Below are 25,185 nucleotides of genomic sequence, written 5' to 3' on the forward strand. Positions count from 1 at the left end.
CGGGAATCGTGGGCCGCATCACTGACAGGAGGAGTGATTGCGTCATGTCTCCGCCTGTTTGTGGGCGTGTCCCGAGCTGTCACTAGCAGCAACACAAACACCCCGGCCTAGTGTACGGAGGGTCCCCGGACTGTCAGTGGCAGCGGGCCCCAGAGTGGGATGGCGATGTGCGCCAGGTTGTGCGGAGTCGGACAGTCCGGGGGCTGCAGGAGGAGACAACAGCGGAAGGGAGCCGGAAACGACCCTGAGCTGGAGGATGAAGAGGAAGAAGACGAGGTGCGGATTGAGGCAGGAGAAGCAGCAGTGACGCCCCGGAGACCACACTCTCTCCTGCTGTTGCCACCTGAGATCCTGGTGGAGATTTTCTCCTTACTGCCCGGTACCGAGTTAGGCGGCCTGGCCCAGGTGTGCAGCAAGTTCCGGCAGATCCTCAGTACGGACACTATCTGGAAGCGGCGCTGCAGGCAAGGTAAGGGCCTCGGGTTCTGTGTCTGTGTGTGTGTGTCACAGAAGAGTGGGCCCACTAGCTGCCAGAGGTGTGTAGGGTGCTGAGCAGGAGGGCTTTACTCACACTCAACACAACATCTCGGGGGAGAGTCAAGTTTGTTTTGCAGCCGCAGCAGCGACTTGTTGTCCGTATATCAGATGACTACATTGTGCTGGAGCCAAGAGCATGCGACTAGTCCTACAGCTGCTGTCTGGAACTCAAGCACAACACACACTTTTATATCATATACCTGTTACCACTCCAGGCTCCTCCCACTGTGACGCAACATCTCCTGCTCAGGTAATAGTGAGATACAGTAAAGTAGAGCAAGCTGTGTGCTGTCCTTTCAACCTCTGGCTTGAATAGCAACATGGAAAAATGTAGCTTTGATTTATTTCTGAACCATGTCAGAATACCTTCTGTGGTGTCATTTGTATTGTCGGAACTTTCATTATTTCATATATATATATATATAGTGAATAAAGTACCCCCTCTTGTAAAATATAAGGATATTATAAGTTACCGAGGAGTTTCATGACCATCGGCCCAGTGTTTTTATACAGGTCATGGAACTCCGAGGTCATTTCTAATATGCTCATATTTTGCAACAGGGGGTACTTTATTATATACACACAATATAGCAAAAAATCGTGCTTACCACTAACTTTTAAAACAATTAAGCGGGGATGCCATGAAGCTGTCACTAGAAAATTCATATAGACAGAGGCAATAGATCCTATACAATAATCAATGCGCAAAGGACATGAAGACATTTTGTGTATCAAGTTTCCATTAAAGCGATACCGACACGCTCCTATAAAAATCATAGGAACGTGTCAGTATCAAGTAATTGCTGCACCCAGGAATATTTTCCCTGAAAGCCCCCCTCAAAGCTGCCCGCGAACCTGCTTTGACCCAACCCTCCGACACTGCTAAAAGACCTTCAGTGCAGGGGGCGGTGCGATCAGTAGCGTAACTAGAGGGGGGCGGGCCCTGGTGCATGGCGCGCAGCCGGGCCCCGCCCCCTCCGTACAGCCCGCATTTTCAGTGGCGCACGGGCTGCCGGGGGGGGGCCCTGAGGGGGTGCAGGCCCTGGCCGCTCGCACCCCCTGCTCCCCCGGTAGTTCCGCCACTGGGTGCTATACTTCCATAGGCTATTTGCGAATGAAAAGAGGACTTCAGCCTATGGAAGGATCGCTCCGCCCCCAGCCCAGCGTCACGGAAGCAAGGCAGAAGATCTGTTAGTAGTGTGAGCGGGTCAGCTGCGCAAAGGTTCGCAGGGCTGGGGGTGGCTTTGAGGGGGGCTTTTTGTTGGTGCCCCCCTTACAAGTTAAAAAAAAATTGGGGCCCCAGAGAATATTTAAAAAAAAAAACATTGGTGGCAGGGGCCTGTAGAGTATTAAAATAATACTTTGGTGGCTAGGGCTTTAAAAAAAACCAAACAAACACACATTGGTGTTCAGTAGAACTGAACTCGGCTCTTTTCATGACTTTGGGTCTTTTCGCAGCTTCAGGACTTCAAGTTCGGATCTTTTCGTGACTTCGGGTCTTTCCGGGCTATTTAAAAAGCTGCAGCACAGCCTGGGCCCCCTTTAGGCCCGGTACACTTGTACCCCCTGTGCTCCCCTGATGGCAGCCCTGCCCTCATCACCCTTTCTGTTTCAATTTTAGGTGGCACACCAGTAATAAAGACATTATTTCAGTTGCTCTTTTTACTAATGACTTTTTTTCTAGTGTTCAGGGCTATATTGGTAACTGTGCCTTGGGCAGCTTACTTGGGGGGCCTGAGGGGTATGGGGCTTGTTGCAGTGCGCTGTGCAGTGGAAGTGACATCACATGTAACTGGACATGACATCACATACAACAGCATGTGTGATGTCTCTTCAGCAAGTCTAGCGTGGTACCTAAATATAGTGCTGATAATACTGAAGTTTAATGTGTTCAGTCTATAGCAGCTCAGTAATCCAGGTGCAGACTAAGCAGCATATGTGGAACGTTAGTAACTAATGTTTGAGTGACAACAGTTGCCTTTCAAGAAACTCGTGGATTAAGGGCTCTTACAGATCAGCGTTTTGGGCTGCACTCCCCTGCAGGCCCAAACTCAGGCAATTCTTCTCTTTGGTGCCGTCCTCATTATGATGCAAGTAAGTGGCGAACGCAGGTGGAATGCAATATGTGTTGTATCATCTAATCTAGCAAATTTAAAGGAGAAGGAAAGGACCCCCAAGTGATCGCATGTACTTACCTGAAATCTTCCAGTGAGCACCATGTATCAATCGTCTTCTGGCTACTTCTTCTTTCTCGCAGTAGCGAGAAAAGCCATCTATTTCTTTCTATTGTGCATGTGTCTGCCCCGGGAAATTTGAAGAAAGAAAAAGCCGGAAGATGATTGTTCCGTGGTACTTGCTGGAAGAATCCCGGGCCGTGCAGTTTTCCCCTAATAGGTGCACCGGCCAGGAATTTCAGGCAGTGTCGGACTGGGATGCCAGGGGCCCACCAGAAAACCTTAGACCATGGGCCCACTTTCCAAATATTATTTCTCGTCTTTTATATCTACTTCCTATACTCTATTCTTCCATTATTAAGCCTAAGAAATAGGGAATGACCATGAAATCGACCAAATGGTTAGAAGCAAGAGGCCCACTGACACCTCTTTAGATTGAAGGTCATTTTGCTGGGCTAATGTGCTATAGTTATATCTGTATTGAGTCTGGTCTTTTGATTACATTTTGCTTTGATACGCACTGTACCTTTAATCTAGAAATAGGGAAATATACACCACCATACCCCCCAACAAGTGTGGTTACTGTTATTATATTGTGGCACTTTACAGGAATACTCTCACGGTTTACATTATATCCAACTTCTTTTAAGTTGCTGTGAATAATTATGGAGGATTAAAGCCAGTGAGCAGTAAATTGCATGTAGTGATTACAATATGTGTGTCATCTGCACATTAGAGCATCTAATTTTCTCTACTCTTTAAGTAGATATTAGTGCTTCACTATCAACAACCAGTGCACAGGGCTAAAAATACCCTTAAAATGAGCTGATGGTGGATAAGCTCTGTGATTTTTTTTTTTTCCATTATATCCCCTTCCTCACTCATTAGCATGTACTTCATTGGTTATCCCTTATTACAGTCGAAAGGCATAATTATTCCAGAAATGTCTGTTTTAGAATCATGATAGTTTTTATTATGTTTGAATTTTAACCCGTTTCTTCCCATAATGCTGGTCACTGGTAGCAGCAAAACATTATTTAGTATAGCTACTAACTGAAATAAGTGGCCTTGCACTTGTACTAAACATACTATATATTAATTCTTTACTTCTTATATGCTATGGCCTTTTTTAGTAGTATGTAGACCACTGGCAACTCTGGTTGTCCAGATAGTATCATTACCAAAGAATAATTCTCTTTGCAGATGGCAGGGTTTAGTGGCCTCAAAGGGATATATATGTTTTAAACTAACTTTTAGCATGGTGTACGTATGTGTAACCCCTTTTTGGCCACCCCCTGTGCCAAAGGCTATACATCATATAATTTCTTACCAATTACAGGTCCTGAGTCTCCTTTGCTAGGTGAAAGGGCACTGGGAAAACTCTTCTCTGGCAGTGTCTCCACCTAATGGGATCAGGGAATACACCTGCGGGTGGTCCCATTAGGAAGACACTACAAAAATATCAACTTTATACAAGGAAGTGCAGATTAAAGGGGAAATAAACTGTAAAAGTACACATATGCATTTAAAAGCATGACCCATTACCCTGATGACCCTGTGCCAGTCCTATCCTGGTAATTCCCTACCAGGCAAAGTCCCGCACTACTCCTTTGGTGGTCTCCGTCCGATGGAAAAGGTACTGGTTCCCATGTGGCAGGCACACAAACAGCCTGTGATACAATAGAAACCCCGCTGGATCCTTTCCTCTACTCTCCCCAGGCAGACTCACCCGAGGGCTCACACACAGAGCTGGCAGGCTCACTTAGAGTGGAAACAGGCATCCACATCGATAAGAATCTTTATCCAAGAAATGCAGCTTTTATGAATCCGCAGCTGAACTGTAGCTTCCAGCACTGTCTATAGCGCGAGCAATTTCCACATTCAGTTTGGACAGCAGAAATCTGTAATGGCTGTCTGAGCACATGGCTCTCCCTTTTATAGTAAAGTGGTGCAGCAGCGACACCTGAATGCTTAGGTCTATTTATAACCTAACAATAGCCAATTTCCTGTTAATGTTCATTAAAACATAGTGGCATATTATGTATATCAGTGCTAGCTTTATCTTTTTAGCATCAGCTGTGATGGTCATGGCTGGTACCAGTGTTAGGCCTGTGTTGGGCACCCCAAGGTACAGCATTTGTAATGTTTCTTAGAGCTGCATGCTCTGTCTATTGCAGGGGCAAACACCCTAAAAAGGTGCCTATTACCCCCATCAAAATTATAGGCTGATATAGCCCACACTCCATATAGAGAAACCACTGCAACTGGCATTGACTTGACTAGGCAGGGTTTTGCCTAGTGGCATTGCAGGCTGCTGACCCCTGATCCATATTGACATACTAGGTCATGTACATTGTAACAAATGTTCTTGCGCCAAAACACTCAGAGATATGCATATGCACTCACTTAGATTGTAAGATCCGTTAGGCAGGGACCATTCTTGTTGTAATGACACTTGTGAGCAGATTTATCAAAATGTGAGATTAGAACTCTCCACAGAAAAACTTTCTATTCATTCCTAGGTGATTTCTAAAAGCATATTTATCAAATGGTGAACGCCATTGATAAATGTGAGTCTAAAAATCCCATATGAATGAATAGAAATGAGTCAGTTTTTCTGTGGTGAGTTCTAATCTCAAATTTTGATAAAACTACCCCTTAATCTTGAATTAACCCTTTGAACCTTTAAAATGATCCAAAGTACAAGGCTTTGGGTTATTTATCAAAGTCAGATTTTATCTCAACATTTTCTGCTACAAACTCCGATCAAATCTGTTCGGGTTTTTTTACACTTATTTATTATTACATTTTCCCAAATATTTGCTTTGCGGGGAAAAAAAATTCGGCTTTCCACGTTTTTTTTCAGATTTTTCACCTGAAAACTCCGGGGGTTTTTTTTGATTTTTTTCCGAAAACTCTGGGGTATTGCATGAAACCCAGCGCACATGAAAAAATCATTTTTTCCCCCATTGACTTATATGCAACAGGTCTGAGATGCCAGATTTTCTGATTCTGACTTTTCCATCCTCATGAATTCTGAAAAATTTGTGATTATTTAGTAAATAACCCCCTCTGTGTATTTTTCCAGCAATGCATTTCAGCTGACCACCACTTTGCTTGAATTGGAAATCTGGGACAGCACTAGTTCTGGTTCATTACAAACCAAAAATGCCCTAGGGGCTGTATTTGGATGAAAACCACTAGTACCAGATCTGTGGCATGTTTCCCATTTAATTACACTGGTTTTGGCCACTTCTCTTCCTTCTGAAATATGTCAGTGGAGAATATCCTAGTGTGCATCATTCTTACGAGCAGGTCTGGACTGCGAGTCAAAATAGGCGCTGGCATTTCAAGTACATAGAGGCCCAAATAGTCCTCCCAACAGCCCACTAAATACTGACTGTCTATGGGACCTTACAGCAGCCCCTCTGGCATTTGCCAGAACCCACAGATTGCCAGTCCGAGCCTGCTTACGAGTCATATGGGCATATTAATAAACTTAAGCACAGGAAATACAGTTTTATGTGCTATACAGACCATCTCTGTATAACAAAAAATGTATTTATGCCACTAAAAATATCAGCATGGGTATTAACATAATGTAAAATATATCTACAGGTGCATCTAAACTATTGAGCCATACTCATTAAGCTGAAGAAGGAACACTAGGGCTACTGATACACATAGTGATGGTGGCAAGTACTTACCATTGCTATTTGAGGAGAATCTACCGCCTTTCAGTGTCTCAACTCCAGTCCAGTGGAACTTTTTCTCTACAGCTTAGCCATATATTTTTTTTATATCATGTTTGTATTCATTTCTCTATATTGATTAATTGCCTTTCTGATTAAAATAATTATTGAACACATACTTTTTGTTGTAAGACCTTTGATCCATGGGATTATTACTTTATATTTAATAAGTTGACTTCGGCGTTAGCTGGTTTCCAAGCCACAAACTCCTTTATCTTCTTTTTAATTCAATCTCTTGAGTTAAAATATTTTGTTTTCTGACTCTTTTAGGCACTATGTTCGTTCAACTCTTCGCTTTTCTCTACTTTCAGAGTATGGTGTCTGTGAAAATCTGCGAAAACTAGAGGTCACAGGCGTTTCCTGCCATGATGTCTATGTCAAACGTAAGTAGTTACTAAAGCTGCCACTGAATTCAAGATCTGATTCTAAATAAACTCAACGTTTTTTCAAGCACATAGTTTAAAAAGCAAATCTCTAAGAAACGATGACAAAAACTAATATGATCAAGAAACTTAACATTGATACATTCTGCAACATATTTTTTGGGCTTCTAATATACCTTTTTAGTATAGTACAAGGTGGCTTTCCAACTTATTTTGCTCTGTTGCGAGACTATAGCTTTAAATCAGAGACTTACACTGTATCTTGTTTTTATTATTGAATTATGGACAGCTTTAACTGCATGATTTAGGACTGGTGTTTAGTAAAACATTCCTCACTGCAAGGGTAATGACATGCAAGGTTATTACCCTCCAAGTTGAGTATCAGAAGTTTTCCAGAAGAAAGTGCAAACCATAAAAAGGATATATATGCAATAGGCTTTTGGATTTTGATGCGCAAATTAGAATTTGCAAGTATATTATAATCGTCATGCAGAAACAGGACAGGGGGGCTTATTTTTGAGCACATACTTGGATACTGCATTTTGTTTGTTATATACACACTACAGCAGGTTGAATACTGTATATCTACAAATGAAGCTTAATGGTGTTTTTCCAGGTAGTCGGTTAAAATCAGGATGATACTGAAACAGGGCTTACATAAGGGAATTCAGAGATACCTGCAACAGTTCAGGGGTGCCGTAATAGGGCGTCTAGTATACAATGACTAGAGTGTACCAGAAGATGGCTTACTGACAGTTTGCTCCTTCATGTGAGATTTAATAAGCCTGATTTAGCCCTAAAAAACTAAAACAGAGCAACTGCAACCTCAGTGCAAATTTCTACAAAAGGCCACAGAAGGCAGGGTTGTCATCACTATAGTGTTTTGGGATTTCTTTTAGCTTTTGTACAAACATCTTAAAGTTGAATTCTCATTTTAGCAGCTGATTTATTTACTTTATGCAGAGCAAATTACAAGAGAATAGTTCTATGGTAGGCCACCAAACCATTTCTTACAATGAAAGAGCACAGCTTTGATATGACAGTTGTACAGGTGCAAGTGCTCTGTGTTTTTGTGGTTTAACCACTATTTAAAAGGCAGTTCTACTTCGTAAAGCAAATTGTTGTCAAATAGAACAACACAAACACGATTTGTTTTAATTTGCTTTCTATTGTTTATGTTTTTTCTACAATGTATGTAGTATTTTTATGACCTCTGTCTTTCAGACAGTCCAAAAACATTTAAGCATCAAGAAGTGCTTTCAGGCCACCTGAGATGCAGTGCCATTCATAATTATGTAGTTGTGCTTTCTCTTACTAGTTCTTACTGCCTACACAAACTTTCATGTTGTATTCAGACATTTTTTCTCAAACTGTACGTGATCCTTTGAATTTAATTTACTCTCACCGATTTTTCAATTTTTTAGTAAGATAAAGAAGGGGTGCAATGTGGAGTATTCAATCACCTCAAAGTAACTGCAGTTATTTACTCCTTAACTTGCTGTGTCTGTTCAGGTATTAATCCACGGGTGAAGTCGGGACGGTTTATGAAAATCCTTCCCGATTATGAACACATGGAGTACAGAGATATTTATACCTGCTGTACGTATCTGATTGCCGTTTATGTGCTGTGTTTGCAGGTTTTTGCATGGGCATTAACACATTCTGTTTTATTAAAGGAGAAATAAAGCCTTGTTAAAATCTATGCTTCCCTCTCCCCCCTCTGTAAACACACCACTTGGGACCCCCAATGCTGTTCCATTCGCTGTACCGCTCTCTGTATTGTGTCCCAAAAATCAGAGTTGGCAGATGCCATTGCAACTTTGCTAAGAAGAGGACATCAAAGAGCATGAGATGATGCCTGCCACCCCTCTGCACTGCTATGTGTTTTATGACTTGCTACAACAAATGGGGCAGTATTGGTGGTCTGCAGTGGTATAGCTCAGAAGCGGGTAACAAAGCTTTTTTTTTCCTCTAAGAACTAATACCAATTTCAGCTCCCTTAGTCAACAAACTTAAATCTATACAAGTGCTGCACTTTACATCCATTCATTCAAACTACACAATTTTTGTTTCTGTAAAGGATGGCACTATGTGTACACTGAGTGTTAAGAGTGTTGATTGCATCAATAATACCCAAGGCAAAACAGGCCAGATAAGCAAAACTGCAAATAATAACATTTAATACCCAAGAGCCATTCATTTACTGTAAATGATATCCTTATAAACAGTGCTTTGTGATAAGCAAAACTGCAAATAATAACATTTAATACCCAAGAGCCATTCATTTACTGTAAATTATATCCTTGTAAACAGTGCTTTGTGATAACATTAGTTATAATCTGTGTCCAGTGATGTCATTTGACTCACTGAACCTTGTATGTTATTAATTAGATATATGACAATTAGCCGTGATTAACAGATTTACATGATTATAGGTGTATTATATAACTACTTATGTACGCCCTGTTGTAAAATATTAGGGTTTTAGAAGTCACCTTGAAGGCCATGATCTGTATTTAAAAAACAAGGCTTGTAGCCTTGTGCTTTTATATGGTCATGGTACTCCCTAGTAGTGATGTGCGGGTCAAGAAAAACTCCAATAGACTCCATTATAAGCAAATCATATGAATTTTTAAAAATTACCTTTTTCTCTGTAATAATGAAACTGTATTTGATAACTACTAAATACGATCTAATGAAAACAGTCCTATTGGGTTTATTTAATGTTTAAATGATTTTTCACAAGACTTAAGGTAAGAAGATGCAAAAATAGCATGGATGGCTGTCAGAACAGGCAGTGCTTTCTTATTACAAATTATTGCAGAATATCTTCTACTTTGCAGCAGACTGGTAATATAATGTATGTTTACAGATTGTTGTGCAGATACTTTATTCAACTAGTATAGGGCTCCAGTGTTTTGCCTTGAATATATTACTGGATCACTTTGGTGACATCTGTTATTCTTTTAATTATAGTACAGTAACACACACTTGTATGCAGACATAGTTTGTGCCTATTTTTAGCTTTCCTTTCAATTTAAGGAAACATAATTTATTTTCGGTAAGACAATAGGTATGTTCAGAAGCTTTGACTTTGATAATTTAACTGCATGTACGTATCTGCAGCTTTGCAACTAGGAATGCACCGAATCCTGGATTTCGGTTTGGGATTCGACCAAGATTCTGCTTTTTGCAGCAGAATTCTTATTTGGCCAAATCCAAGTGGATGGGCGAAACGAAAAAAAAAATCACATCAATTTTCGTAATTTTAACCACGCATGTAGCCATGATTCTTTTTCTCCCTCATCTTTCTAATTTGCATATGCAAATTAGGGTTCAGATTTAGTTTGGTATTCTGCCAAATCTTTCACAAAGGATTCTGGGTTGGCCAAATCCTAAAATAGTGAATTTGCTTCATACCTAATTGCTACCCAGCATGCAAATGATATTATGGGAACACTTAGTGGCCAGCAAACTCCCTTCATGCTGCACATATCCTGCGATCCCAAGCAGTTACTATAGTCCATACAGAAGATTTGAAATGTGGAGCACCAGAGAGGACGCCATTAAATGTGAAATGCCATGAAATGCGTAAAAGCAGACTGCATAAGATCTACTGTGCATTGATGCTTTTAATATTTGGAAATAAAGTGTGATTTTTAACTGTTCCTTAAGTACTAGCACACTTAAGGAACAGAGCAAGAGAGACTAGTTGGATTATGCCTATGACTAAGTGCTGGGTAAGCATGAAACGCGTTAGGCGTTAGAGGGGATACTATCCATGTCTTTTAACTATTGATGTGAATAAAATATATTTTTTTACCTACTAGCATGCCTTGGAGAAATTATTGAGTTTATGGTTTTACCTCTGTTTGGTCACTAGAGGTCTCCGGCATGCTTACCAGTAATATTTATTGATTCTGCTCCCAATTTGATTCTAATAGAGATTTTTAACTGAGTGACATTTATATGATTGCCATGTTCGAACATATTAGATGTTTGCCACTGGGACAGAAACCATGCCATTCTGCATAGATGCCCTGCACGTGTTGTCACTGGACTCCCTTCAGATTGTGCAGGTAATTTAGTTGACAGCTATAGAAAAGGGAATCTTAGAAAACAGTAGAATTTAAATAGATTCAGTTACCTTTTTCTGGAGAGGGACAAAGGAAATTATGATTCACTTCTTAATATTTCCATAACACATATGAAACGGGAAGAGAAAAAGAAGGTGTAATTGCCCTTTAGTTTGTGCAGAGGCTGATAGACTATTGTAGTGCTTCTGCACAAAGTTGCTGAGTGTGACTCTTGCTACATGGTACATTTGTATACAGGGTTGCTACCTGGCCAGTAAATATGATGCTTGATGCCAATGTTATTAATAGGGAAGAAAATAAAACTACAGGAATGATGGATTTTTTTTTTTACAGAAGAGGTGGTACTCCTATTTGTATTAGTAAAGAGCAGTATCTTATCAAAAATCTGTCTTAACCCTTTCTCTTCTATCACTAATACTTTTCTGTCAAGCAAACACACAGGCTGTGTGTGTCATTTAGAACTTAAGGTCTTCCACATAGACCTCGCCTGAACTAGCCGCATGAGTCATTCTTGACCTTCTTAGGGCATTAACATCAGCCTTAATGCAAACAATGAAACTGCATATGCAATTATGTGAGAGAGTATTTATGTGTAGGGTTGCATTCTGTCCTATTTTGTGCCATCCACCATTTTGTGCTAATGTCTCAAATGTAATCAATCTGCCAACACAATAAACAAATACAATATTGAATGCTGGATTTGAAATCAAATATAAAACTCCCATGCACCATTAAAATATAGAAATAAAAACAACTAGGGATGCACCGAATCCACTATTTTGGATTCAGCCGAACCCCTGAATCCTTCTCGAAAGATTTGGCCGAATACTGAACCGAATCCTAATTTGCATATGTAAATTAGGGGTTGGAAGGGGAAAATGTTTTTTACTTCCTTGTTTTATGACAAAAAGTCAAGAGATTTCCTTCCCCACCCCTAATTTGCATATTCAAATTAGGATTCGGCCGAATCCTGCTGAAAAAGGCCGAATCCTGGCCAAATCCCGAACCGAATCCTGGATTCAGTGCATCCCTAAAAACAACATTGCACGATGATTGACAATAATGTGCTACACCAATCATCTTTTTTAGTGATAAATGAATGCATGGGTAAATTTAAATGATTTGTTCAATGTAAAAATAAAAACTGGGTAAATGAATAGGTTATGCAAAATAAAAAAATGTTTTCAATATAGTTAATTAGACAAAAATGGAATGTATAAAGGCTGGATTGACTGGATGTCTAACATAATAGCCAGAACACTACTTCCTGCTGTGCAGCTCTCTATGTTTTCTACTGATTGGTTACCAGGCAGTGACCAATCAGTGACTTTAGGGGGTGGCACATGGGTCATAACTGTCTGAGCTGAAAGCTGAGGATCAATTATAAACTGACTGAACAGTTATGTCCCATGTGGCCCCCTTTAAAGTTGCTGACTAATTTAGAGTTAGAGAGCTGAAAAGCAGTAGTGTTTTGTTATGTTAGACATCCAGCCACTCCAGCCTTTATACTTTACGGTTTTGGCTAACTATACTAGAAACATTTTTTATTTTGCACAGCCTATAATATACAGTATATTTAGCCAGTTATTATTTTGACACTGAACTGTTCCTTTAAGGACTACATCTTGACTTTTGGGTATTTTGTGCCTATGCGTCTCTTAGGCGGTGCTGGTTGTATCAAGGGGGTGAGCTGCCTTTCATTACTGCTATTGGTATTACTGCTATGGTCTGCCTGGCCAAGGCTGGTAGAAACTGATTCTGTCTGTCATTTTCTCTCATTAGATTTGTGTCCAATGGAAATTCTGAGCAGAAAAACAACAATGTTTTGGGCTCTAGCTTCCCCAGATGTTTACTTTCTTGCTGGGTGTTTAACAAAAATTAGCATTAGGAAAAAAACATTAGAAACAATGGCATTGTATTAATAGTATACTTCCAGTTGCACATTGTGGTAATGTAAACTTCAAACCTACTTGAATAGATCCACGTAGTCTCTACTAAATGAGCAGGAATTGTGTACTCCTTTGAAGGGAGTGGCACTGGGGTTTCCGTCTCAGGCTGCAGCAGTCTCCTGCTAATAGGGTTGCTGCATTCAAAAAAATACCACAGATACTATGTTTTATTTATACTTGGATAATCTCTTGTTGTTGTACAATATATGGATTGTCTGTGACAAGCTTGAAAGGGAGCATCACCAAATTACATGGGATAGTGTTGATTCCCTCCTCTAACTAGCCAAATTGTTTCAGTAAAAATCCCATTTAATTTATAAAGTACTTTGGATAAAATAATACCGCTGGTGCTACTGTGACCTTTTCATTGAAATATGCATCTTATTACCTTGATGCTGAACATACACAGCGAGTTTTGTAATAAAAGTGATACTGACACTAAAAAATTATTATTCAAAATATTAATGTACATTAAAAGTTACCTACAGTATATGTCATGTTGATTGTTTTTCACTGAGAGTTCTGCTTTTGTAAGTAACTGTTACTTGAAGTTCCTAAACCTGACTGTCCCTTCTCAGTAGAGTTTCTAATGCTAACAGACTAATGAAGCTCAAATATGGGAGCCCCCTCAGAGTGGAATATGGGGGATCAGATGGGTAATGTAAAAGCATCTGCTAATAATTTTATGGCAAAACTATAGCTAGCATGCAAAGACAATATTACGATAGATGTAAAAAAGGTTTAATTTCTGGTGTCAGTATCTCTTTAAGGAGCCGATTTATCAAAAGTCAAGTTTTCATTTTTTCACCAAAAAAATGCAAATTCAAGTATACTCAAGAATATTTTTTGGAACCTCGAATAGTCTGGATTTATTAAGTATAATAAGTCGACCAAAAAAACTTAGCAAGTAAAAGATGGCTAGTTTCAATAGGAGTCAGTGAGAATTGTCTCTAACAGCTTTGGTTATATATTTATTTTCCCACTTCATTAAAAACTTTCAAGTTTTTTAGCCTCATTGAAAATTAATGGAACGAAGTGATTCTGGCTGACATCTAACTATTTTTTCTGAAAACAGTGAAATATTCAGTTGCATTTTTATCTATAAAAGTCGCACACGTTTTGCCTAATTTTATTTTTCGCTCCAAAATTTGTAAATTGGCAGGCACCAAATGTCTACTTTTTACCTATTCTACAAAAATGAAATTATATTTGTCAGCAAAAATGTTCATATTGTAAGCATTTCCTATGCTATGGCGTCAACTAGAGGATGCAACTTCATTGCTCTTAAATGTGTCTTATCCAGAAATGTGAAAACAGAGGTGATATAAATGGTTAGGGAATCATCTTTTTGGCTCCAAATGTGAAGCTGGGCAATGTTACTGTGGAAGTAGCCATTCCTGCATCATTGTGTCCAGGCATAATCACTCATCACTCTTGTCTGTATTATAGTCCACTAAAGAGGGTTATTTATCAAAATCCAGATTTTTCAGATTTAAATAAAAAAAGTTGACCAAACTAGAATACAGGATTTGCCCTTATTTACCAGTAAAAAATCAGGAAATTAGAAATTTACTGTCTTTAAAAATTCGGCTTAGACCATTCGCCATCTTAAACCTGCCAAATTGTTGTTTTAGCCTATGGGAGACCTCCTAGAACCTATTTGGAGTCAATTGGTGGACTAAGTTTTTTTGGGTGGAAAACTTCGAATCGAATTCGATCGAATGCGCTATTACTTCGATTTGTACTATTCGAATTCGGCTGAATACGCACCTATTCGACCAAAAAAAACCTTCGACTTACTTCCGGTTGGTCTTTTTGAATTCAAATTTCAAAGTCTTTTCAATTTGAAATTCAACCCTTGATAAATATGCCCCTTATAGTTCACATGAGTTTGCAGTTAATTGCCAAATTTAACATGGATTTTATTCTGCAAATGATTAGACCACAACTGTCCTTAAAGATGAAAAAAACTCATTATTATCTACATATACTGTATAATGGGGATCCTTCCTCGTGTTCTTGGATTTGTAAATTGTTTCAACCGTGCATTCTGTGAGAGGTTCATACATAAATGTTTTGTTTTGTCATTCTCAGTGTTGCACCAATACCGCCACATCTTAGGCCTCTGGCAGCCAGATATTGGCCCCTACGGAGGACTTCTTAATGTTGTGGTAAGTTCCATGTCTAAGATTGAAGTTGAATGCTAGTTTTGTTGTGTTTTTAACTTTTTATTGGTTGAAATAAAGATGTTTAAAGATGCAGCCTCAGATGGGTCCATTGTGTAACAATTGTTAATTATTTTCACTTTAAATATTAGCAATATTCAAATAGTGGTCCTCCAGAGGTGTCAAACTACTGCTTCGTTTGGGGGTCCTGAACATATAGAACTCTAGCTGTGCTGCTCAGTGTGTGGTTATTGAAATTGTTAGTAAGTGAGGAAAGTGGGAGTAAAGGCTGCCTACTTGTAGTTGTAGGGAAAATTTTAAATTTTTGTGCATTTTTTGTTACATGGAGATTACAGACAGGATGAAATAATACACAAATTGTATTACAAACCTGCCAATATTTTAAACAACAGAAAGAACTGTACATGCCGCATTGTATTTATATATATATATATATATATATATATATATATATATATATATATATATATATATATATATATATATATATATATATATATATATATATATATATATATATATATGCCATTCAAATCGTGCACTGAAGCAGATCCTAAATGAACACAAGGTTGTATAACTGTTTACATTATCACCTAACACTGTTCAGAACCATACATGGTTAAGTAGTTGCTGCTGCTTTTTAAAGGAGAACTAAACCCTAAAATGAATATATTATATACTCATCTTTTTGCTTCAGCCTAAACTTTCAGCTTCTCAATAGCAGCAATGATCCAGGACTTCAAACTTGTCACAGGGGGTCACCATCTTGGAAAGTGTCTGTGACACTAACATGCTCAGTGGGCTGTTGAAAAGCTAAGATTAGGGGTTGTCGTAAATTATCAAGTAGAAAATGAGGTTGGCCTCTAATATAAGCTGATGCTACAAGGCTAAATTCTGATACTAATTCCACTGGTTTCTGTGCAGTTATGTAGCAATTATCTGTATTAATTACTAATCAACCTTATATTGTGACATTTCTATTAATTTATATTACGTGTACTGTATATTTTGAGTTGGTCCCTAAGCTCAGTAAGTGACAGCAGCACAGAGCATATGCAGTGAATCAGCAGAAAAGAAGATGGGGAGCTACTGGGGCATATTTGGAGACACAGATCTTCACTGCTAAAGGGATGTGATTGCCTTGGGCTGGTACAGAAGGGCAAAATATAATGCACAATACTTCTACCCTATTTCTATAGTAAGGCTTCAGTTCTCCTTTAAATGTTGTCCTGAATCATGTGTGTGCATATGTAAGGTCTATATTCTTTTGCTGCCAGTAGCAGTACTTTTAATTTTCTGTGAACATTTTACCCTCCAGCAATAGACTCAAATGGCTAGCTGTTCTGTTGATATTTCATGGAGTGCTGAACAAGCAACTTAATTTGCAGTCACACCCACATTGGCTTTTTATCAGAAAACATATGGCAGGAGGAGCAGCTGTATCTTTGCTGTTAATGCAATACGGGCAAATAGCATAACATAACTAATCTTGTTCATTATTTTTCAGGTTAATTTAATTGGTTTCATGAGCATGTATGAGTACTCTGTGCTTTCTTATCAATAAAAATTGATTTTAAATAGAAGAAATACAATGTCTTTTAAAACACATATAACACATTAGTGATGTGCAGGCTGGCCTGAAGCCCGTGGGTCGGGCAGATTCGGGACGACTTCCGCAGTACATACTCAGGCCATGGGCAGGTTCAGGCTGAACTTTAGCTTCCATTCTCCCTGTCCACAGCCGCCTTCTGCCCCACTTCCGCCTCTTGCGCAGGCTCCGCCCCTTTCGTGAAGTCGGGGCAGGCACAGGTGTATATGGAGGGGAGCATACCAGGTTAGGGTCGGGTGCGGACTGGGGGCACATCGTGTTGGGTGCGGGTCAAGTTTTTCTCGACCTGCACATCACTACAACACATAGCTGCACGTAGAGAAATTGCTGAGAAAAGGGATAGAGAAGAGTAACTTTACTATGTCAGAAATATTACTGAATTTGTAATTTAGTTTTATTTACAAAGTTTTATTATTTGCATGAGATTAAACTTGTTTTAAAGGAACAGTAACACCAAAAAATTATATATATAATGTACTGTTTATCTGCACTGGTACAACTGTTGTGTTTGCTTTAGAAACACTACTATAGTTTACATAAACAAGCTGCTGTGTAGCCATGGGGGCAGCCATTGAAAGCACAGGTTACATAACAGATGCACTCAGTAGAATCTTGTTGTATTCTATTACAGATCATACCTGTTATCTGCTAAGTTGCTCCATGGCTACACAGTAGCTTATTTACATAAACTATAGTAGTCTTTCTAAAGCAAACATGTAACTTTTACATGGCAACAGGACATTATAATTTAATTACTTTAAAATGCTTTTTTTAATGCCTTTAAATGTTGGTTTTGTAATAGATCCCCTTTAACATAAATAAGCCACCAATCTTTTAAAAGCAATTTGCTAATTAACATTACATAAAATATATGCTGCAGTTTATCATTAAAAAAATAAATCTCCCAAGCTTTACATGACAGATCTGTGGTTAGAGCTACAGATTCAGCTTTAAACATACCATCATTATTTATTCTCAGATTCCAGTGTTTTATTGGAAGACCATTTTTTTTTAATATAATCATGTTAAGAATTATTGTAAGTGCTGTGTAACTTGTTGATCTATATAAATGATAGCAAATGAAATGAATTTACATAACCAAAAATGAATCTGTTTCTCCCAAACCTCACACCTGTGTGCCATTTCCCTAAAACAGTTGGCCTTTTTAAGAACTTAGCAAGTCTTTACAGCTGTTTGATTGGGTATAAACCACTGATTATAAAACGAAATGATAACAGGAGAATTTGTCAATGTTCCATACACAGGTAGATGGATTATTTATTATTGGATGGATGTATCTTCCCCCTCATGATCCTCATGTTGATGAAGCTATGAGGATGAAACCAGTTTTCAGAATTCATTTGATGGAGAGGAAAGATGCAACAGTAGAATGTATGTATGGGCACAAAGGGCCCCACAATAGCCAGATCCAGGTGAGTGTTGTAGTGCTCAACATATATAAGTACAGCATATTTATTTAACTTCAAAATGGTTCTTTCCTTGCTTTTTATCAGGTTTTATATAACCGGCTGAATATTGTTTAAAGCAGTGAAAAGGCATACATGTTTTACTGCATACTCCTACATCTAAATAAATGTGTGTTTTAGTCTTTTTTGCCAAGTGTTCATTCCACAAGAGTTAACAAAATGTGCATTACAAAATCCAAAACACCAATTTCAGTGTAATTCAAGCCCAGTCACCTATAGTAGAAGTTAGTAATAACCTTATTTTTATGGCCTATAATATCTAGACTTGAATGAGCCATTTGTATTGGGCACTGTAGCAAAATGACCATTTTAATAAATGGGCAAAAGGGGCATTGGCTTAGGGCAATGACATTTTGTCTGCTCTAACTATGTCCTGCAACCTCTGCCGGGGAAGAGGCTGGAAGAGCTTGACTTGAATTTCTGTGATTCTTTTGGTGATTCTTCTGTGATTTCTGTGATTCTTTTGCCATGTGCGGGTGTGTTGTAAGGGTTCTGCTTTTGTTTGTTTTCCAGCAAGGAGCAAATAGACCTGAGTTTCTTTGTTTTTTTTATTGCTCATTTTATTATATTCATGTTTTTTCCTGTTTTAATGAAGAATTGCTACACATTTCTGGGGGTTAGCTGTGAGGGTCCATCAGTGTCATTGCCCTTGCTCGTCAACACTTTAAAGCAACCCTGGTCTATTGTTAATTATTTTTTTATTTCCTTTTAAAAACAGAGGTATGTTGGCTTTTACAATTTGCACGCTAGTGCCAAAATCAAAACAATACAAGATTAAAAAATAATATGAGTATCTTAACAAAAGTTGTTCTGTTTTTATGCAGATTGTGAAAAAAGATGAATTCTCTACTAAGTGCTTGCAGACAGATTATCACCGGATGTCTGGAGGAAGACAAGAGGTATGAATTGTTACAAAATAATGGTCAGTAAATTCACAGATAGTTGGCAATCAGTGATATAAATCCATAAATTTACTGACAGTCTGTAAAAGTAAGGCCAAATATAAGCGGAAAATCGGTAAAAGAAATTATGCACAATTGTAATACTTTTATATTACTCAAAAAGACTTCCCAGTTCTGGAATACCTATTGAGTAAGACTCAAGGACATTTAGGAGTGCGTAATTTCTACATTCTTACTAAAAGTTAATTAAACAATAGATAACTCACATGTAGCTGTGTTCAGACTTGGCCCTCGTCAGAGCCTTAATTTTAACCATGGGTCACTAACTCTCCCTATGAATACACTATGTCGAAATAAATATTTTGTCTGTTTGTAACTACAGGAATTTAGGACATGGTTGCGGGAAGATCTAGGGAGAACCCTTGAAGATATTTTCCACGAGCACATGCAGGAATTAATTTTAATGAAGTTTATTTACATTTGCCAATATGAGTAAGTAATCAATAGTTAAAACCTTAATTTATGGTAATGTGGGAATATGAGCGTTCATGAGATATAATGCCTGCGTTTAGGAGTTAGACCTCTAAGACAATATTGGGGTTATGTAATTAAAGGCACTAAGTTTGCCCAGGGGCAGTAACCTACAGCAACCAATCAGCAGGTAGAATTTCCTGGTCACATGTTTAAAAGCAAACATCTTATTGGTTGCTACTGGTTACTGCTCCTGGGCAAACTTAGTTCCTTTTATTACATGTGGGGGTATGTCTCTCAAATGCAAAATATCTGTCACAATAAACCTCTATACTGAATTTTGTTTAATCTAATTTCTTAATATATTCTAAATGTGATAATTAGTCATATTTTACGATTTGTTGGATTGGTTAACATTCTATTATACTTTAGGTTTCTCAAATACGTAGCCAGGGACATTTAATTATGAAAGAAGAATCTTTTGCAAGTGTTTAAATTGACTAGGGATGCACCGAATCCAGGATTTGGCCTTTTTCAGCAGAATTCGTATATGGCCAAATCCTTCTGCCCAGCTGAACCGAATTCTATTTTGCATATGCAAATTAGAGGCAGGGGTGGAAATCTCGTGACGTTTTGCATACGCAAATTCGGATTCGGATTTGGTTCTGTATTTGGCTGAATCTTTAAGAAGGATTTGGGGGTTCGGTCGAATCCAAAATAGTGGATTCGGTGCATCCCTAAAATTGACTGACCTTATGTTAGTTATAGAAACTGTTGCTCACATGGTGTTTAACTATCTTTTCCTAAAGCAACTGCCTTACATACCGAAGGATATATCACCCACCCAGCCACCCGGAGGACCTGTTAAATCCTGGATTCTTTAAAGGAACCTATGGGAGCCATGGCCTGGAGATTGTCATGCTCAGCTTCCATGGAACGATTGCCAAAGTGACCAAAATAACAGTGAGTACCTCCTGGATAAACTATAAACACAGGTGACTGTTGACCTTGACCCTGGTGCGTGCAGTAGTCGGTTTCTTCCTTGTTGTGTACCTCCACCAAGGTACAGTTGAAACTGGAACAATCTTATAGCGTAAGCAAGGAAAAACCTGGGAGGCAGAAGGTATCTGCTCAAGTGATTTTATTGGTCTTTAACACTACATATTTCGAGCCTCCTGGCTTGACAAAGAGCCAGGAGGCTCGAAACATGTAGTGTTAAAGACCAATAAAATCACTTGAGCAGATACCTTCTGCCTCCCAGGTTTTTCCTTGCTTACGCAATAAGATACTGGATAAACACCATACTGTGATTCAGGTAGTGAGGAGGAATTGTGCAGAGAATAACAAGTTACAAGCATATACCTGCTTTTTTAAAAATAAATAAATAAATAAATCCCTTAAATTGATAATGACACTAAAAATGTTCTTTTCAAAATATTAATCTACATTTAGGGATAATCCACTCGAGGAGATTTGGGGAGATTTTGTCGCCTGGCGACTAATCGCCTCGTCTTTCTCCCCGAACTGCCTCAGCGTTTTTCCCCATAGGCTAGAATGAAAAGTCACCTGTGCTAATGCACACGCGGCGATGCGTTTTCAATAGTCGCCCAAAGTTGCCTCAGAGCCAAATGCCCAGTATCTGTGAAAAGACCCAAAGTCACGAAAGGAGCCGCACTTGAAGTCCTGAAGCCGCGAGTTCAGTTATACTGAACACCAATGTGTGTGTGTTTTTTATTGTATTTATACCAATGTATTATTTTAATTCTCTATAGGCCCCTGCCACCAATGTTTTTTAAAAAAATATTCTCTGGGGCCCGAATGTTTCTTTTTTAACTTTTTTTGTAAGGGAGGGCTCTTGCGCCAATGTTTTTTTTTAAAAAAAAAAAAAACCTTTATGGGGGGCCCTGGGTCAACATTTTTTTTTTTTTACCAACAGAATAGCTGGGTAACTTTTTTCATACAGCATGGCCAGCAATCAGAGACAATCTCCTGCAACAGCACCTTTTTATGGAACTCCTGCTACTTCTAACAGTGTGCTCATCCCCTCAGATTCCTGATAAGGAATTCATGAACTCATGTGCATGACACCCAATCGATGCTGCTGAATTTCACCCTAACTTAAAATAACTGTCATGTCAATGGGTTTGTCACTGCGCAACAAAACCCTCAAATATTTTATCTTTGAAGGTTCACACCCAAATACAAAGGGACTTTTGGAGAGGGGCCACAGGGATTTCTCCCAGTATCCCAGCGGGCCAGTCCGATCCCGAGTATGACAATATTACACAAACAAGCAGAAGAAAGGCTTTTATGGCAAACACTCTCCAATGACATTATGTCAAATATAAATAATTACTCTCAAATACGCCTTAAGCACAGTGGTAACAATCTTCTGAATCATGTGTAAAAACGACTACTGACATATGGGAACCAGGGGCTTAACTACAGAGGAAGCAGACCCAGTGGCTGCAGCGGGGGGGGGGGCATTAGGTAGAGGGGGCCCAGGAGTTATAGGGGGCCCCCATGAGACCTAAATAAAGAGCCATTTTAACATTTATTGGTAAAACAGGGCAACTTCTGGATATGTTGGGGGCTTAAAAATTAATTTGCTTTGGGGCCCAGTAATTTCTAGTTACACCACTGATGGGAACACTGGACACTACCTTTAAAGGGACAGTAAAACCAAAAAATTAAGTGTTATAAAGTAATTAAAATATAATGTTCTGTTGCCCTGCACTGGTACAACTGGTCTGTTTACTTCAGAAACGCTACTATTGTGTGTTTATAAACACACTGCTGTGTAGCAATGGCACTAACTGAAGTAGGGCTAAATGGCACAGGTTAAATAGCGGGTAACAGATAAACTTCATTATATTCTACAGAGTTTATCGGCTATCTGCTGTGTAACCTGAGCCTTCTCTCCTTCAAATGGCTGCACCCTGTCTAAACAGAAGCTTATTTATATTAACTATAGTAGTGTTTCTGCAGCAAACACACCAGTTGTACCAGTGCAATGCAACATTACATTGTAAAACACTTTCATTTTTGGTGTTACTTTACCCTGTGCATGTTACATCAGTATATGCATCAAACTTGTGCAATTGGAGCACAGGAAATAATACAGTCTCCACTACGACAAACGTACACAATACATCTTACTTATCAACATACACACTTGCAATTGTGTTCCTTTTAGCACATCAGGTGCCACTGCATAAACTGCAACTTAGTGCTCAGATGCAATGATGGAATTATGGTGGGAAAAAAATTTTGTGGGCAAAAACATGGCAAACTGTGCTTGACATTGGCCTTTACCAATTTACGAACTTGAGTTATAATCTCACATTTTGATAAATCTGCCCCTAACTGTCACAGGGCAGTGACTAGTGCAGTTACAAAAGTAATATTTCCTTCAGTTGACATGACACATTAGAAATAATGTTTTGAGGAATGGCTACTTTAGATGTACAATTTATTTGAATATTGTATTTTTATGTACCACTAGGGAGATCCCAATGTTCCAGCAGGTCAACAGACAGTAGAGGTTGATCTGACACGGCCAGTGCAGCTTCCTGATGTGGAGCACCTACGGAATTTTGATGAGATGTCCCGTCTTATTCTGGATGTCCAGGCACAGATTCACCGAGAGCAGAGACAAACAGACAATGAAGAGGATGATGGAAGAGGGGCAGGCCCTGACAAAGCAGAACCTGCTCAACAACCTGCACCTCTCCTTAGGCCCCCAAATGAAGATGCAAATGGAGCTGATGATGATGGTGATGGTGGAGAACAAAAACCCCCAAATGTACAGTCCTTTGTACTCCCTGCTGGGGTGATGGCTAGGAATGAGGAATACCCTCGTAGCTGTAAGATGTGGTAAGTAACCTGTTTATGATTTCAGTATAGTATTACCAGTACATGGTTTATTTAGTTTCTGGCCCAGCTTTATCCATTGTTTATATACAACACAAGATAGAGAAATGCTCAAAGATCGTGCTTGGCATCAGACACGCCAGCTAAGCAATAATTCCTGCCAGCTTCTGTTCATTCATACTTTATAAATAACTGCGACACATGCTCATATATTTAAAGTTCTTCAATTGATGAACAACTTCAACTGCTCTGTGACCAACTGATTACAGCATACACTACACATACTGTTTTATTATTATTATAATTATTATTATTATTATAGAGAAAAGGTAAATAATCTTTACAAATTTGGATTATTTGGATAAATAAGAATTACTCTGTTTTTATGATAATCTCTGTCCTGATTTTTTTTTTTTTACCTTTCATAAGCTTTTATGGTACTGGCCTCATTGCTGGACATGGATTCAGCAGTCCTGAACGGACCCCAGGTCTATTCATATTATTTGATGAGGATCGTTTCGGGTTTATATGGTTGGAGCTGAAATCTTTTAGCCTGTACAGTCGGATGAGGGACAGATTCCAGCAATCAGAAGCTCCATCGCTAGAAGCCTTTGAAGAAATGCTCCAAAATATGCAATCCTGGACAACCTAATGGGTGTCGGCATGGAGTGCAGTGAGTGAGTCAGGAACTCAATGAATCTGCATAACTGGACTTAGGTCAAGTCACTGTTTGTGATCAAGAAAAGAATATTCCAACCTTGGTACCTCGAAAATCAATGCATGCACTTTCCAAACAGTAATATTTAACCCTTTAATTGCCAGTAGGGCCAATGCTATGCATAGCCCCGTGGCAGCAAAACAAGGTTAAATGGAATTTCATTTGTTGGTTTTAAACAAATTATCCCTATAATTGTATATATATATATCAAGGCTAACATACCATATGTAATAATATATAAAATGTATAAATATAAGGGTATGGCTTCCTAATGATCCTGTGCACTGTGGGCCAACTGATTTGTTCCTATTTTTCTAAGCCACTTTTACCGTCCCGCGTGATAAAACTATTTCTCCTAGTAGCCTGAAGAACAAATAAAAAGTGTGTTTGTAAGAGGAGCTATAATGGGTGTCAAAAGAGGGAAGAAGTTGAGTAGGTTTTGATCCTTTATATTGGAATGGCAAAAAGAACACTCAGTTTCCTTATGGATTTGCAAATCTTAGAAGAAAGCTTAAAAACCTGTGAACAGGCAGACAGGAAAGAAGAAGAACCTTTGAATGTCTGCAGACACTGAATGTTGCTTTTGGCATGGCAAGTTTTAGATTTGGCCTCTTTGCCTTTCATCCCAGGGATAAAATAAAACAAAACTCACTTCAGGGAACTCTGTTTTGTACATTGAGTTTACATTGAGGCTCTTCTCTGTAACGCCTTTGGGAGACATTTGCAACTGGCATCCACTAGAAAAAGGCAGTGGTCACAACACCCCTGTCACCAATACTATGTTGTGCATTTTTTATTCTGTTTTGTTCTGCTCATTACACGGTACTTTAAGTAACATTAGCAGAAGTGCCAAACGGCCATTTTGACCACTGCTGATCTCCACTAGAGGGCAGCAAACAGTGACAACACCCTCGTGCCATAGGCCTAAAGGTGACCGTTTTATAATCTGGTTTCATTCACAAGTGTTTATTGCAGTCCTATTTATGCCTTTCTTTGAACTTTTACAGACATTAGTCACATGGCTCTACAATTTGATGGGGTAGAATT

The 25,185-nt window shown here is 38.8% G+C and overlaps 1 protein-coding gene across 1 annotated transcript; it reads left to right on the forward strand.

Annotated features, from left to right (window-relative positions):
• Nucleotides 1-8: 8 nt before the first annotated feature.
• On the forward strand, nt 9-24,531 carry fbxo31.S (F-box protein 31 S homeolog; the record flags this gene model as incomplete). The annotated part of the gene is given in 9 exon segments (NM_001097825.1): nt 9-469; nt 6,775-6,846; nt 14,987-15,063; nt 17,953-18,120; nt 18,999-19,073; nt 19,459-19,568; nt 20,357-20,510; nt 23,053-23,423; nt 23,850-24,531. Coding segments are annotated over 9 exon segments (1,560 nt in total). The 5' UTR covers nt 9-159.
• Between the last annotated feature and the right edge of the window lie 654 nt (nt 24,532-25,185).

The sequence above is a fragment of the Xenopus laevis genome, chromosome 4S (assembly GCF_017654675.1).
Source record: "Xenopus laevis strain J_2021 chromosome 4S, Xenopus_laevis_v10.1, whole genome shotgun sequence".
Taxonomy (NCBI): Eukaryota; Metazoa; Chordata; class Amphibia; order Anura; family Pipidae; genus Xenopus; species Xenopus laevis.